This window comes from Lemur catta, chromosome 4, assembly GCF_020740605.2.
Source record: "Lemur catta isolate mLemCat1 chromosome 4, mLemCat1.pri, whole genome shotgun sequence".
NCBI classification, from domain to species: Eukaryota; Metazoa; Chordata; class Mammalia; order Primates; family Lemuridae; genus Lemur; species Lemur catta.
Window position 1 is genome coordinate 48257620 of NC_059131.1, and position 17812 is coordinate 48275431.

The 17812-nt window shown below is 35.4% G+C and overlaps 1 protein-coding gene and 1 pseudogene across 8 annotated transcripts in view; both read left to right on the forward strand.

The window, feature by feature from the left end:
- The window catches only part of EHBP1 (EH domain binding protein 1), a 323665-nt gene that overhangs the window by 152527 nt on the left and 153326 nt on the right, over window positions 1-17812 (forward strand). For all 8 annotated transcript variants that reach the window (XM_045549705.1, XM_045549702.1, XM_045549704.1 and 5 more), the window contains exons 8-9: window positions 3867-3989; window positions 7714-7954. In XM_045549705.1, the coding sequence (XP_045405661.1) occupies window positions 3867-3989; window positions 7714-7954 (364 nt within the window). The remainder of the gene's footprint in view (window positions 1-3866; window positions 3990-7713; window positions 7955-17812) is intronic.
- On the forward strand, window positions 8524-13276 carry LOC123636634 (annotated as a pseudogene).

Sequence of the window (17812 nt, forward strand, 5' to 3'; positions counted from 1 at the left end):
GATAGCATTTTACCCACAGTAGAACTTCCTTCAAAACTGGAGTCAATCTTCTCAAACCCTGCCCACTACTTTATCAAATAAGTTGATATAATATTCTAACTCCTTTGTTGTCATTTCAACAGTGTTCATAACATATTCACCAGAAGTAGATTCGATCTCAAGAAACCACTTTCTTTGCTTAGCCATAAGAAGCAACTCCTCATCCATTCAAGTTTTATCATGAGATTGCAGCAATTCAGCCACACCTTCAGGCTCCTCTTCTAATTCTAGTTCTCTTGCGTTTTCCACCACATCTGTAGTTATTTCCTCCACCAAAGTCTCGAGCCCTTGAAAGTCAGCCATGAGGGTTGGAGTCCACTCTTTGGTCAAACTCCTGTTAATGTTGATATTTTGACCTCCTCCCACGAATCTCAAATGTTCTCAGTGGCGTCTAGAATAGTGAATCCTTTCCAGAAGGTTTTAAATTTACTTTGCCCAGATTCATCAGAGGAATCACTATCTATGGCAGCCAAATCTTAACAGAATGTATTTCTTAAATAATAAGACTTGAAAGTAAACACTACTCCTTGATCCATGAGCTGCAGAAACAACACTCATCTCCTTGTCCATCCCCACCAGAGCTTTTGAGTGATCAGGTGTATTGTCAATGAGCAGTAATATTTTGAATGGAATCTTTTTTTCTGAACAGTAGTTCTCAACAGCGAGCTTAACATATTCAGTAAGCCATCATGTAAAGAGGTGTGCTGTCCTCTAGGCTTTTTGTTGCATTCATAGAGCACAGGCAGAGTAGATTTAGCATAATTCTTAAGGGCCCTAGGATTCTCAGAATGGTAAATGAAGATCGGCTTCAACTTAAAGTCATCAGTTACACCAATGCCTAACAAGAGTCAGCCTGTCCTTTGAAGCTTCGAAGCCAGGCGTTGACTTCTCTCTAGCTATGAAAGTCCTACATGGCACCTTCTTCCGAAAGAAGGCTGTTTTGTCTACATGGAAAATCTGTTGTTAAATGCAACCACCTTCATCCACGATCTTAGCTAGATCTTCTAGATCACTTGCTGCGGCTTCTACATCAGCACTTGCTGCTTCGCCTTGCACTGTAATATTATGAAGACAGCTTCTTTCCTTAAACCTCAAGAACCAACCTCTCTGCTAGCTTCAGACTTTTCTTCTACAGCTTCCTCACCTCTCTCAGCCTTCATAGAATTGAAGAGAGTTAGGGCCTTTCTCTGGATTAGGCTTTGGCTTAAGGGAATGTTGTGGCTGGTTTGATCTATCCAGACCACTAAAACTTTCTCCCCAATAAGGCCGTTTCTTATCATTCATGTGTTCACTGGGGTAGCACTTTTAGTTTGTCTCAAGGACTCTTCCTTTGCATTCACAACTTGGCTAAGTATTTGGCACAAGAGGCCTAGCTATCAGCCTATTTCTGCTTTTAACATGCCTTCCTCACTAAGCTTAATCATTTCTAACTTTTCCTTTAAAGTGAGAGACGTGCCACTCTTCCTTTCACTAGAACACTTAGAGGCCATTGTAGGGTTACTAACTGACTTAATTTCAATATTATTGTGTCTCTGGGAATAAGGACACCTGAGGAGAGGGTGAGAGATGGGGAAACAGCTGGTGAGTAGAGCAGTCAGAATGCACATGTTTAAGTTCACCATCTCATATGGACATGATTGCGGCACTCCAAAGCAGTTATTAACATTAAAGGTCACTAATCGGAGATCACCATAACAGATATAATAATAATAAAGTTTGAAATATTGCAATAATTACAAAATGTGACAGAGACATGAAGTGAGCACATGCTGTTGGAAAAATGGTGCTACTAGGTTTGCTCAACACAGAGACACCACAAACATTCAATTTGTCAAAAACGCAGTATCTGTGAAGTGCAGTATAATGATATTTGCCTGTAGGCATTTATTAAGTCTGTTTCAATATTAATTTGTATGTTTATAACATGTAAATTATACCAGAACAATACTATGTCTTTTTTTCATCCTTGTGTCCCAAGCATAGTGCCTGGTATAGGCTGATTAATAAATATTTATTCAAGATACGTATAGATAAAGGTATCTATATTACAAACATAAATTCTATCATTTAGTTCTAATAAAATTTAGCATGTGTATTTAGATTTACAGTGTTCAAGAACAGTACTTTTAATGTCAAATTTACAACTGTTTTCTACTGTCAACCATTTTCTTTCTTTGCCACTGAGTGATTTGGATCTATTTGGCTTATCCTTATACCTAAGTTATTTCTAGATTGTAACATCGGAAACATTAGGGATTAACTATATTATCCTAATAGACTCTTACTAATTTTTTCCAAGTTGTCTAATTTTCACCTAGTGAATGATAATTTTACATATTCAGAATTGTCCAAATATATTGACTCATGTAAAAAAATTCATTTTATTCACAGAATGAATTCTATATCTTAAATTTTTTTGTCTCTCCTTGTCTTTTTTGTTTTGCCTTTTCTCAGCTAAAGTATATGACTTTCTAAAGCAAATGCTTAGAGTGGTCTTAAAAGAACAGATTCCATAGAAAACAGTAGTAGAAAATAGTAGCTAATGCCTGCTTTTCTTGTTTTAGTCCTGATTTTTAAAATTCTAGAACATGAACAAATGCTTATATACATGATTCATGCAGTTATATTCTTAAAAGCTTTAGTTTAAATTTAGTATAAGACACATGATAAATATTTTCTGCAGTATCAGAGGATATTTTTTATTCTTTTTTTAATGTATGTGTACATTTTTCATGTAAGTTCAAATATAAAATGTGGTTGTTGAAAGCCAGTGTCAACCTCTTGGGTTGTTTATTATCTTTGTTTTTTGTTTTTAACATAGTTGTTATGTTACTATTATAAATTTTAACAATAAAATGCTTTCTACTTTAAAATATGAGTACATCATAACATTCAGCTAAATACATCTGTGATAGTTCATCAAAATAACATCCTCTGAATGTATTCTCTTGATTAACCAAACATCCTCTCTCTTTGTCTTTTTGAGTATCAGCATGCTTCTACTGCTCTTTAATTAAATGACCTTACCTTACATTTGTCTCGACTGGCTTCTGTTTACAGAAATTGTAAACCAGTTGAATGCTCTGAGCAGCTTAGATGAAGATCAAGATGACTGCATAAAGCAAGCAAATATGCCTTCAGCTAAATCAGCCAGTTCCTCTGAAGGTCTAAGAGCTTTCCTCCTTTCTTTCTGCTTCTGATTGCCTGTATTTACTGTGACCTGCTACCTCTTGACTTCTGTCTGTACTTAGCTATCAGTTTTGTCTTTGTGCTTTTCCTCGAATTTTTTTTTTTTTTTGGTAATTTGTAGTGCACCAACAGGCAACAAGATAACAGAATTTATCTTTGGTAAAGTCTTGTATCAGGATCCTTAATAAGACAGTGGTTTTAAAACATCTTCTAAGATAATACTTGGTCATATAAGATGATGATATTTCTTCAGAAAGCTTATATATTATAAATGTATTATTTTAAAAATATTTTCTTATATTAAACCCATTCAATTATTCATATTTGGGAGTGAAAGATGTTTTTTCTAAAAATCTTTGTTAGTACTTTATTAGATGAAATTAAATTCAGATGAAAGTTTAGTATAGTTCATTATGTGATATAATTTTCAAATTAATATGCATGTTTGTTTTGTTTTATTTGAAAATGTTGGTATGCTACAAAATACTTGAGTGGCATTTTGCCATTGATAAAATGCTATATCTTATTATTTGCAGGTATTATTAGTGTGAATTTTTACAATTTGAAATGTTTCTCGAATGATCAATGCTTATATTTAACCCTAAGTGTAGGGAGCTAATCCATATGTTTATTTTCAGAGCTTATCAACAAACTTAACTTTTTGGATGAAGCAGAAAAGGACTTGGCCACTGTGAATTCAAATCCATTTGATGATCCTGATGTAGCAGAATTAAATCCATTTGGAGATCTTGACTCAGAAGGTGGCAAGTTTTTCTGTACTTTTAAAGTCTTTGTATAGTCAAGCTCTCTTGAACCGAAAGGCAGGAAAAGATTCTTTTTAAAGACTCAAAAAATAATGTTTGTTTATAATGATAGTATTATCATGTTCAATACCACTTGCAGTTGAGCAGCAATCCTGGATGGCTTCCATTGAACCGTTTTTAAAGAAAGCCTTACATAGAAATTTACATGATGCTTATTTTTTAATTCTCTGTTAGTTTGGTCAAACAGATAGTAAAGGTCTAATGTTAAAGATAACAGTATTTTACCTAACTGGCATACAGTCAAGTCTCATTCGCCTACCAAGTGAGGTCAAGTTGTCGGACATAGTGATATTGGAGTGGTAGAGGTAGCTTCTCTGTTTTATACAGCTCCTTTTCCTTGAGGCTCATACAGTCTAATGAGCGTCTCTACCCCCAGCTTCCTGTCTCTCTGGCTGACAATCACAGTTAGTAGTGAGAGTGAGTTGTGTATGTGATAGCATGGAGCAAAGAGAAGGTTGACAACCACTGCCTTCATATATACAGCATACTTGTAAAGAATAAAACTAGGGATTTTTTTTTTTTCCCTGAGTCATTTTTCTTACCAAGTAGTTTTGAACTCATAAAGCCTGGTTAAGCACTGTTGCAGAAGTGAGACCTCTGTTTAATTAAACTCTGTTTGCTCAAAGTAAATGCAAGAATGATTAACCACTGCTTACATCTTTTTGACTGCTCCTATGAAATCTTTATGAGCTTTGAAGAATCTTGCTTCTTCCTGTCATGGTGAAAATGAGGTTTCAGCTTCAGGATTCACTCTGTTAGAGCAATATTCTTTCGTAATTCTTTCTTCTCTTCCTTCACTTTCTCCCCTCTTACCAGACTCCAAATTAGTAAATTTAAATTAATGAGTATTTATTTTGTTTGTGAGCTATACATTTTAGCACATTTTAAATCTTAATAAAGATTACAATAAATCTTAGAGGCAATCAGTTCAACTACCTCTTTTCATAGTTTAGGAAGCTGAGGCCTAGAGGAGTTAAATGCTTTAAACTTTAGGTAGATGGAGGTAGAGCTGGAGCTAAGATTCCTAATTAGGTATCTTCTTTTGAGCACACAACTTCTCCTCAATTGTGTACTATGTATATCTGAGTATACTGAGTTCAAAAATATTACCAAAATATTTTGAGACATCAGTATTTGAGCTATCCATTTCAAAATCAAATAAGTAATTTTTCTAAATATACGTAGGACTGTTGTCCAAGGTATAGAAGAGAGTGGCAGATTACACTTAAGATTGTATTTCTATTTAGAAGAGGTAAGCAAGCCTGATTCAGAATCTTTAATTATGCCTAAACAGCTAAGAAAATATGTGGCAACCAGTGTTCTCTTTAAATATATGACTGTTAGAGTCTTTGGAGTGTTTTTTATTAGAAAAATGTTTATTTTCCTAGAAATAATTTATTTTTTATTGATTAAAAACTTGCATCCTCAAGTAACAAAAGTATTTGGGGAAGAAAAAGCGTTTTGCAATTGTTCAGATGGTTCTTTTTTTGCTTTACAGCTTTAATTTTCCTCTTATATTCATTTTTTGTTGCTTTTATAGCTTCAATTCTCCTCTTATATTTATGTGCTTCAGTGACCCTTTTAGAAACTTACTAAATGTATTTGTTAGTTTTTGTATGAAATAGTCTTATCCTAAACCCTCCTTTGTTGCCTGTTCTATCATCTTCAAATCTTGCTCTATGGTTTGTATACTTTCCTGTTTTTGGTTTTGTAACTGATGAATTTGCTTGGATCAATTTTTACAATCCTCTTCCTTAAAGTAAAAATAAAGTTCTTATTTCCGTTGACCAGTTTTGTTAGTTCCTTAAGCATTTGGCCTTGATATTTGTTAATAAAAAAATTGAGTAGGAAAAACTTTGTACTCCCTCTTCCCCTACAGAGAAAAGAAAATGCTTCATTTATGTTATTACAAAGATGTAGTGGTGTTAAGTTTGAATATTATTGTGGTGTTACAAAAGATACACGGTTACTGAGTCTGTTCTCTAACACAGGCTGTGTTTAAATTCATTTCAGTATTGACTTATTATGATTTTATGAATTTTCTTTTACACTTTATAATTGCTTCACCATGGTGTACAGAATTTCAATCCAGAAATTTTTTTATTTTATGTTTTTTCAATATAAACACAAAAAAAGTTTTTTGGGCTAATGTCTAAAATATAAGTAGTTTGACTTCAAAATACAAGTTATTAATACATGTCAATTGTGAATTTTTTAATAGATTAAATTATTTCAAATGTCATTTATGAAACTATTATAATTTTCTTGAGAGTTTCAATAAGCAATTTCTTCCTTCCTCTCCTAGGATATTTTGTTAGAGCCACATGGCATAATTAAAATTATTTTTAATTTTTATTTATTTGTTTTTAGAAATGGGGTGTTAGTCACCCAGGCTAGGGTACACTGGCATGATCGTAGCTCACTGCAGCCTCAAACTCCTGGGTTCAAGCAATTCTCTCACCTCAGGTTCCCAAGTAGCTGGCATTATAGGCATGCACAAGCACAACTGGCTAAGTTTTCTTATTTTTTATAGAGATGAGGTCTCACTATATTTCCCAGGCTGGTCTCAAACTCCTAGCCTCAGGCAATCCTCCCATCTCAGCCTCCGAAAGTGCTAGGATTACATACATGAGCCACTATACTCAGCCTAAAATTATTTTTAGTATATTATACTATGATTATTAGATCTCTGAAACTTTTCTTCAATTTGGAAAAATTTTTATCAGCAAATTTTAGACAGTTTTATTGTATATTCTAGTTTTGTTTTAAAATATTATTACACATAAATGAAGAAAAAAAGATTCGTGCTAAGTACTTCATGACTATTGTTGGAAGACCTAATACTATTACATTGGTTTTTGTGTTGAGTCGGAGTTTTATTTTTCAGAGTACCTCTATTTTCATATTGAAATTTGAAATAATAAAATTTAGAAAACTTTAGTGTAACATGCCTATCAGCTTATTAGCATGATTTTAATATGGTGCTTTCCACTTGAGGATCCTTATATAATTCTTATTGGAGTATTGATTGGATCTAAGTTATATTAGAAAAATAATCTGATGAAAAGTTCTAAAGATTGAAGGTCTTTTATTAGCATACAGAAACCTGCTCTTTGAAAACTTTGAGAAAACAAGTTAAGCGATGTGTAGGTATATTTTACTATAGTCCAGAATGAATTTTCAGATCCCTAAGTGAGCTGTGCTTGTGTAACTACCAAAGATTATTTCAAATTTTAATCCATTTCATGTTCTTTTGAAATCAGTTTGGGATGGCAAGCTAGTATAATGATATAAAATAAGCAATAATATAGCACATTTAAGAAAGTTAAAATTTCCAAAATGGGTATTACATAATGCTAATATTGTAATACAGAAGCTCTGCAATACAGAGGCTCTCAAGAAACATTAATGATCCAAAGATGCCATTTTGGGGAGCACCATTCCTAGAGAAGTAGACAGAGATCATATATATCACATCCTCTGAACTTCAGGGTTCCTTAGCCCCTCTAAAATATATTCTTATTTCATTATTGCTTTATATTTTCTCAGCCCCATAGAGCTTATTAATTCAAGATTGTATACTTTTTAAAGCACTAAAAATATAAGAAAATATTATATAGTATTAATTTAATTTAATTCTTCTTTTGCTGTTGTTTTATAGAACCAATCACTGAAACAGCTTCACCTAAAAAACCAGAAGAATCTCTTTATAATAACAGCTATAATCCCTTTCAAGAGGTACAGACTTCACAATATTCGAACCCATTCGATGAGCCAGAAACTTTTTTAACTATAAAGGATTCTCCTCCCCATTCTACAAAAAGAAAAAATATAAGACCTGTAGACATGAGCAAGTATCTCTATGCTGATAGTTCGAAAACTGAAGAAGGAGAGTTGGATGAGTAAGTACATTTCATTTTGCTATCAACACAGGTCAGTTTCTTTGTTAACTGAAGTTGAGATTCTTCTGTAATATGCTATTTGATGGCTAAAAACATTAATGTACGGTTTGTAAGTTAGTATCTAACATCCTGAATTTTTATAGTCTTAACCCTTACTCTCCCACCCTCTTCCAGGTGGGTAGGTGTGTACCCTAAACTAACAAATGAGGCAGATATATTCCTGGAATTTCTGGATGGAATTCCAATTGTGTCTTCTTACAGAAAACATGTTATAAATGGTATTTAGGTGTTTTTAATCGAACTCTGTAGGCATCACACTTTAATTATGTTATAGGTCTGTTGGGGGAACCAAATAATCATTTATGCTACTGGTTTGATGAGAAGACTTGTTCAAATGCCAAATAATGAGATCATGACATTTATAAATTTGGGATTATCACAAGCTCAACATGTATAGACAGTGTGATTAGGGCTGCCATTTTGCTCAAATCTAGGATGGGGATAAAAAGGGGATGTGTTCATATTGTAATCTGGAGTTGTACAGTGTACAACCTTTGTGGCTACAAACCATGCCCTTGAGTATGTTTCGAAAGCACCAATAGGCGGGTGCAGGGGCTAATGCCTGTAATCCTAGCACTCTGGGAGGCCGAGGCAGGAGGATTGCTTGAGGCCAGGAGTTCGAGAACAGCCTGAGCAAGAGCAGGACCCCATCTCTACAAAAAATAGAAAAATTAGCTGGGCATGGGGGCAGTGTCTATAGTCCCAGCTACTTACGAGGCTGAGGCAGAAGAATCACTTGAGCACAGGAGTTTGAGGTTACAGTGAGCTGTGTTGACACCAGTGCACACTAGCCCGGGTGACAGAGCAAGAGTCTGTCTCAAATAAATAGCAACAACAAAACTTCTTTTTCCTGGAGTGACACAGGCTAGATTTAGCCTCTTGACATAAACAACTAAAAAACAAAATAAAATTATATGAAACAATGGTTTCTCAGACATTAGATACAAATAGCATGTGAGCCCTACAATTTTCCAACCATATTTATGGGAGAGAGTTTCTAAATGTAGTTCAGGGAGAAAAAACCCAAATAGACCCCAGTAATCTCCCTGAATTGAGGAGACAGAGTTTGGACTTAGGGGGGCTAGAATTTGTGGACAGAGTACCAGAGAGGACAGAGCTACTCATAGACAGAGTTTCAGAGATCTGCAGAAAGTTTCTCTTTGAGTCTTTAGTTAAGTACTGATCAGAGTGTGCATGTGACGAAATCACCAAGGACAGAGAAACAAACAGAACAATCCCTGGAGTTTACTCAGGACCAAGAATAATTTGTGTTCCCACTAGCCAGAGAAGAAAGACATGGAACATCAAGAAGAGTCTTCAGTATTGCCTCAATAGTGGGGCCAAATTAGCTCTAGACTGTAAAGGCTGTTATGGGCCTGTCTAACAAAGCTTAAAGGCAATGCTCAAAAGAATCAAACTAACTTCAAGGAACATAACTGCATCCCACATGAAACCCAAAAATGGTTATGTTAATACCAAAAAGCCCACACCCAAAACATAAAATTCACACTATCTGACAGGCAATCAATAATATATCAGGCATGGAAAGAAGTAAGAAAATCTGACCCATAATGAGGAGAAAACATAATGATTAGGTATGAATTCAGAAATGGGACAGATGATGAAATTAATAGGCAAGCATGGTAAAATAACTTTTATAAATATATGCCAGTTATTCAGGAAGGTAGAAGAAAACGTAAGCATAGATGATACAAAAAATCCAAATCAAATTTATAGAGATGAGAAATACAAAGTCTAAGATGAAAAATACATTAGAGCCACATTGGATACTGCAGATGGAAATATTAGTGAACCTAAAGACATAGCAATAGAAACTATCTAGATTGGGGGAAAAAAAAGAGAAAAGAAACTATCCAGTTTGAAACAGAGGGGGAAGAAAATGAACAGAGGATCAGTGATCTGTGGAATAATTTCAAGTGGCCTAACATATGTAATTGGAGTTCCAGAGGAGAGAAGAAAGAGTGAGGGGGACAGAAAAAAATTTTGAAGAAATAATGGCCAAAAGTTTTAGAAGTTAAAATATATATATACATATATATAAACCTACAGGTCCAAGAAACTGAATGAACCCCAAGCACAAAAAACAAGCAAACCATAGCAAGCCTTGTCAACGAAAACAATTCAAGCCAGAAGACAGTGGGGTGATAGTTTTAAAATACTGAAAGACAAAACAAAAACCTGTAAACATAAATTTCTACTCCCAGGCCCCCTCCCAAAAAAAGCAAAATAATGGGATTTTTAGACATCCAAAAACTGAAAGAATTCCTTACCATCAGATTTGCTCTGCAAAAGAATGTTTAAAAAGAAGTCCTTCAGGCAGGAGGACAATGACACCATTTGGAAATTTGGATCTACATAAAGGAACAAAGAGCACAAGAAATGACAAATATATTTGTATATATAAATTACTTGTCTTATTTTCAAAAATCTCTTTAAAAGAAAATTGTTTAAGCCTTCAATAATGTATTCTGGGTTATATAATACATATTGCAGAAGTAAACTGTATGATAATAATAATATAAAGGCTGAGAGTGGGGAAATTGAAGGATACTGTTTTAAGCTTATCATACATAATGTTAATTAATACTTGAAGGTACACTTTTTTTTCAGAGATGACATAATTGTTTATGTAAAAAATCATAAGGAATCTCTAAAAAGGCTAATAAAACTAAAAAGTAAATTTAGCAAGATTATAGGATATAAGATCAAATACAAATTAAGTTGTATTTCTCTATAGTAACAATGAACAGTCAGAAATGCACATTTTAAAAATATCATTTACAGAAGTATCCAAAACAAAAACTTCAGGGATAAATTTGAACAAAAATGTGCAATACCTGCACACTGAAAACAGCAGAACATTGCTGAGAGAAATCAAAGAGCAAAATCAATGGAGAAAAAAACTATGGCTATGGATTCAGAGATATAAGTTATTTTCAATTGATTTATAAATTCAATGTTTTCCCAATAAAAATTCCAGCATTTTTTCTACTAATTAATAAGCTGTTTTCAAAATATATGTGAAAATGGAAGAGATCTAGAATAACCAAAAACAATTTCGAAAAAGAAAAAAACAATGAGATACCACTACACATCCACTGAATGACTAAAATTTAAAAGACTGACTATTCCAAGTATTGTCAAGAATGTGGGCCAGAGCCAGTCATGGTGGCTTATATCTGTAATCTAAGCACTTTGTAAGGCCAGGAGTTCAAGGTCAGCCTGGGTAGTATAGTGCAACTCTGCCTCTATAAAAAATTAAAAAATTAACACATGTAATAGCTCTTGCCTATAATCCCAACTACTTTGGAGGCTGATGTGGGAGGATTGCTTGAGCCCAGTGGCTCAAGGTTTCAGTGAGCTCTGATTGTGCCATTGCACTCCAGCCTGGGTGACAGAGCATCTGACTCAGAGTTAAAAAAAGAATAAAAGAATGTGGGCCAGGCAGAATGGCTCACATTTATAATCCTAGAATTCTGGGAGATTAAGGCAGAATGATTGCTTGAAGACAGAAGTTCAAGACCAGCCTGAGCAGCATAGCGATAACTGGTCTCTACAAAAAAATTTTCTAAAAATTAGCCAGGCATTGTGGTGCACGCTGGTAATACCACCTACTTGGGAGGCTGAGGCAGGAGGATTGATTGAGCCCAGGAATTTGAGGTTGCAGTGAGCTATGATGACACCACTGCACTCTAGCACTCTAGCCCAGGCAATAGAATGAGACCCTGTCAAAAAAGAAAAAAAAAAAAAAAGAATGTGGCGCCACTGGAACTCAATAGAACTGTCAGAGTTCTAAATGGTATAGCCAATTTAGAAAACAGCTTGGCAGTCTCTAAAAATAGCTAAATATACACCTATCATTTAACCCAGCCCTTCCATTCCTAGGTATGAACCCAAGAGAATTGAAAACATATGTCTACTAAAAAACTTCTACATGAGTATTTTAACAGCTTTATTTATTATAATAACACAAAAATGGAAACAACCCAAATGTCCATCAACAGGCAAATGGATAAACAAATTGTGGTATATCCATACAATGGAATACTAGTTAGTAATAAAGAGGAACAAACTATTGCTATATGTAACTACATAGATGAACCTAAAAGTCATTATGCTGATTGAAAGAAGCGAGACCAGAGAAGAGTACATACTGTATGATACCATTTATTTAAAACTCTAGAAAATGTAAACAATCTATAGTGAGAAAAAGCAGATCAGCCTTTTGTGCTACCCAGAAGGGGATCCATACGGTGTTGTTTTGGATTCCTGAGGTAATTTAAAGGGAAACTTCCACAGTGTCCAGTGCCCTTGATGTCCTACAAATGAAGGAGGAAGATGTCCTCAAATTCCTTGCAGCAGGAACCCATTTAGGTGGCACCAACCTTGACTTCCAAATGGAACAGTATATCTCCAGAAGGAAAAGTGATGGCATCTATATCATAAATCCAAAGAGGACCTGGGAGAAGCTTCTGCTGGCAGCGATGCCATTGTTGCCATTGAAAACCCTGCTGATGCCAGTGTCATATCCTCCGGGAATACTGGCCAGTAAGCTGTGCTGAGGTTTGCTGTTGGCTGCTGGAGCCACTCCTAGGCTGGTCACGTGACTCCTGGAACCTTCACTAACCAGACCCAGGCAGCCTTCTGGGAGGCAGGTCTTCTGGTCCCAAGGCTGACCACTAGCCTCTCATAGATGTATCTTAACTTATGCTGCCTACCATTGCTCTGTGGCACACAGATTTTCCTCTGTGTTATGTGGACATTGCCATCCTGTGCAATAACAAGGGAGCCCACTCAGTGGGTCTGATATGTTGTATGCTGGCCTGGGAAGTTCTGCGCATGTATGGCACCATCTCCCTTGAACACCCATGGGAGGTCATGCCTGAACTCTACTTCTACAGAGATCCTAAAGAGCTTGAAAAAGAAGAACAGGCTGCTGCTGAAAAAGCTGTGACCAAGGAGGAATTTCAGGGTGAATGGACTGCTCCAACTTTGGAGTGTCCTGCCACCCAACCTGAGGTTGTAGACTGGTCTGAAGGCCTGTATGTGCCCATGCCCTCTGTGCCTATTCAGCAGTTCCCCACTGAAGACTGGAGCACTCAGCCTGCTGTGGAAGACTGGTCTGCAGCTCCCACTGCCCAGGCTGCTGAATGGGTAGGAACAACTGCTCAGTGGCCCTTAGCTATTCTTCCACAGGCTCTTAAGGAAGATAGAAGTAAGATTGATGGAAAAGAAACATCAATTTCTTTAAAAGAAACAAAAGGGAAAGAAAAAGCAGATCAGTAGTTGCCTGTGATCAGAGATGGAGAGAGGGGGAGATTAAAAAGGGGCACAAGGAAACTTTTGGAAGGAATAGAAATGTTATCTTGATTGTAGTGATGGTTTCATACTTGTGTGCATATGTAAAAAATAACTCATTAAATTGTACTTTTTAAGTATGGGTCATTTAGTATATATCAATTATACCTAAATAAAGCTGTTTAAAAAAAGAACAACAATCTTTAACAGAAATACTGTGTCACATGAGGGATTCCTTGAGAATCTTGGGCCTTTAGGTCTCTTTGATATAAATAATTGGTGTGAGACAGGAGAGATCTATAAAACATTTAACAATAAGTAATATAATTATATTATAAATAATAATTATATGTTTACTTGAAGTGAGGCTATATGAGTCTTTGCTTTCCTTGGAAATACATGAACTTTTAGTGTATTAACATTGTTTAGCCCTTGGGAAAAGTAGTTATTCCTTTAAAAATGTAATTTGGTAGGAAAATCTTTTAAAATATGGAATATGTAGGTTGAGAGGGGAATAATAAAAAAGGCCTCTTTGTTACATGAAAGTTAACAGTAATTGCTTTGTGTGAAAGGAGAAATGTTATCTCTCTACTGTGTATTGGTCAGCTCTTATTTTGCTTTTTGGTGCTGCATTTTATAAGGGCATTGATGATTCAGAGTGTTAACAGAGTAGAGCAACAGAGTCATTAAAGTATCCAGAAACCACATGAAATGAACAACGATTGAGGGCATAGGCACCGACTTAGAAAAGAGATGATTTAAGGGAACTATAATGACCAACTTCAAATATTTTGAGACTTTTGTTTGAAAGAGTGAGGGAGTTGACTGGTTTTCTATTGCTCTAGAATTGCATTTATTAACCTTTTCCCATTTTTCAACATGTGCTACATGGTTCCTGGGTATTGCAAGGTTTTGATAAAACCTTAAAAAGTTCTAACCTCTTTAAGTACTTAGAATTACATCATCATAATCATCTGATTCCAAACCCAGGTTGAGATCTCAATACTAATTAACAAGTATATAGGGGTTGAAAAATTGGCCCAACTTGCTAAAGTTATTATATTTGTTTTCTTTGAAATAGCTAATGTGTGATCAAAATAAAATTTCTCATGGGTGGTGTAGGTGCTGAGTAATAGCCACACACCTAGAGTATTTGAATGTAAATGTAAACTTTAAGTACTGGCATTCAGTCATCTCAACATGCATGAATATTACACAACACACACACACACACACACACCCTACTCTCCATGAACAAATTAAAGAGACATCTAATGTTTGCTTAAACTTTTAAAATGCCTTAATAAAAACTAAAATCAGAATCACTGGGTGTTTCCTTCTGACCTTTCTTCTTCTACATAAAAGTCAGTCTTTATAAGTTTCCCATGAATAAAGAGCATTCTAAATTGCTCAATCATCTGGGGTTACCATAGGGAGCCTATAAATACTCCAGCTTTTTTTCTTTTGGATGGAATATACACACAAGTTCTAAAGATTGCGTATCAGGTAATATGCAAGTCCATAAAGAACTCTGTATTAATTACTTGTTTGATATTTCTCATCTTTTCTTTCCAAAAATTTATAGGCCCAATGTCAGTAGCAGAAATCTAAAATTTGTTCTTACTTCAGTAATAAACTTACGACCTTTCATCAAGTGAAAAACCTATATGACTCATCTTCCATTACCAAACTCTTCCTGTATATGCCAACATTAAACTATCACAAAAAGAGTACTGAATCCTTTGGTATGTAAAACAACCTTTTGTGCCACAGTGTATCCATCAGCACCAAGAGAAAGTCTACACCCTTCACTGCTTTTTAGTACTCATACTTTACACTTGGGAACTTCATGGGTTTCTCAGTTTTCTTAGGTTTGGGGGGGGGCAGATAATTCAGCTATTCTAGTTTACGTAACAAAAGTGAAAACTGACAGTGCAATAATATTATTTTCAGAACATTTATGGAAGTGACTTTTAAGGCCCAGCATGCAATGTTTTCTGGTATGGTTGTGTGTCAGTTTCACAAGGAAACCTTTCATTGAATTTTATCAGGGAAGCTACATGCCCATTTTAATAAATTTCAGTTGGTTTTCCAAAGAAACACATATTTCTAGGTGAGAGGAAAAGACTACATATTTCTTTATACCATTGCTTCATGCTGTGTTATTTTTCCAATATATTTAAGTTAATCCTGTTTCTAACCAACTTTGGTTTTTCTTTGTATAATTCATTTTCCTGGATGAATTGTTTTCTAAACAATAAATAATATCATTTAAAATTATTCTGCCCAATTTTCCACTTTTAATATAATTGATGAATTTTCAACTCACAATAATTTACTAATATAACTGATAATTACTCAAGTATACAGTACAGGGATAAAAATGATTCTTATTTATTTAGAGTGATGTAGAAAGTCCTGAAACAGATTGTTCAAATCATAGATGATCTATGGAATGTGGAAATTGTGCTAATTCCTTAAACAATTTTTCCTTATTTGTATTTATTTATATTTAAAACATGCCAGGCATGGTGGCTCACACTTGTAATCCCAGCACTTTGGGAGGCCAAGGTGGGAGGATCACTTGAAGCCAGGAGTTCAAGACCAGCATGGGCAGCAAAGCAAGATCCCATCTCTACAAAAAATAAAAATCTTAGCTAGGAGGGTATGGAGGCACATGCTTATAGTCCTGGCTATTTGGGAGGCTCAGGTGGGAGGATTGGTTGAGCCTAAGAGATCAACTCTAGCCTGGGCAACATGCCGTCTCTAAAAAAAATCAAACAAAAAATTCCAGTTTAAGGGTGCTGAACACTTGTCATGACGTTCTTCCATTCCATAACAGTAGAATTTCCTCGCAGCTTAACACCAGTACCTTGCTGCACCACCCACCAACACTGACCACTGTAGCCTTATTTTAAAAAAAAGTAAAATGTATTAATTAGCAAGTATATAACCTGCCATTGTAGAGAAAGGGATAACTGTTCACATAATTCTATCTGTATACAGGCACTGTTCTTGTTCATTCCTTTTTCTATAGCACTTTTTAAAAATTGAGATATACTTCACATAACATAAGGTTATACATTTTAAAATAAACACTTTAGTGGTTTTTAGTATGTTCACTATGTTGTACTACCATCACCATTATCTAATACCAGAACATTAGAATAAAAGAAACCCCATATCTATTAGCAGTTAGCCCCAATTCCTCCCTGCCTCCATCTTCTAGCTACCACTAATCTACTTTCTGTCACTATGGACTTGACTATTCTGGGCATTTCACATTAAACGGAAATATTTCCTGTTTATTCTTGAAGAGTAGCAAATTCACTTTAAGTTAGAGATCTCTGATCTAGAAGGTGGAAAGATCATTCAAAACACTTAGAAATGCTGGGCGTAATGGTGTGTGCCTGTAATCCTGGCTACTTGGGAAACTGAGGTGGGAGGATCACTTGAAGCCAGGAATTCAAGAACAGCCTGAGCAACATAGTGAGACCCCATCTCTAAAAATATATATTTTTTAATTAGTTAGGTCTGAGGCTACAGTTAGCTATGATTGCACCACTGCACTCCAGCCTGGATGACAGGGCAAGACCCTGTCTGTCTCTTGGGGGAAAAACCCTTAGAGGTAGAGGCTTCTCGTCCTTATTCTGATTTGATACCTAACCAGTGGTGGTGCCCAGCACCGTGTTTTCTCAGAGGTGAATTACAGGTGTGTGGAGATACTGATTTTCATAATACTACTACTGTTGGCCCAGCGTGCTAGGGCAGCTGGAGTCCCTGGCACCTCCAGTTTCAAGCAGCTTCCTTTGTTTACTCTAGGATGTCATACAAATTTCATTTTCAATACCTGTCATAATGTAAAAAAGATTGAAAAGCACAGCTCTAACTGATTCAAGAAAATGTCTGTTTTGCTTATATCTCCAGTAACACGGAAATCAGTTGATCTGAGCTTTTCTACTTGTGTTTACATTCCCTATACAAGGAACACTAATATTGAAGTGGCCAGAGGAAGGCATAAGTGGTTACAAACAGGCAGAGAGGCATGAAGAAAAAGGACAATATGGAAATACCTTGCTATACATACTAGATAACGTTTTATGAAAGTTGTGTGCAAACTGAGTTTTGTAAATTCAAACTTATATGAAGTTCACTCAAGAATTGCCTGTTTAAAGGAGTTCTGTTATTTCTTTCTGTTAAGTACAACAACCTTTTGTAATATAAATAATCCAACCTCTAACATAACTGGGTTCAAAAAACAAAAGTAGCCATATAACAAATTAATGATTATTATAGTAGCTGTTATAGAGAGATTTAATCAGGAATAATTATTTAAAATATTAATATCCCTAAATAATTTATATAGCTGAACTAAATTCAGTTAGAAATGTGAGTCTGGCCGGACACGGTGGCTCACGCCTGTAATCCTAGCACTCTGGGGGCTGAGGCAGGAGGATCACTCGAGGTCAGGAGTTTGAG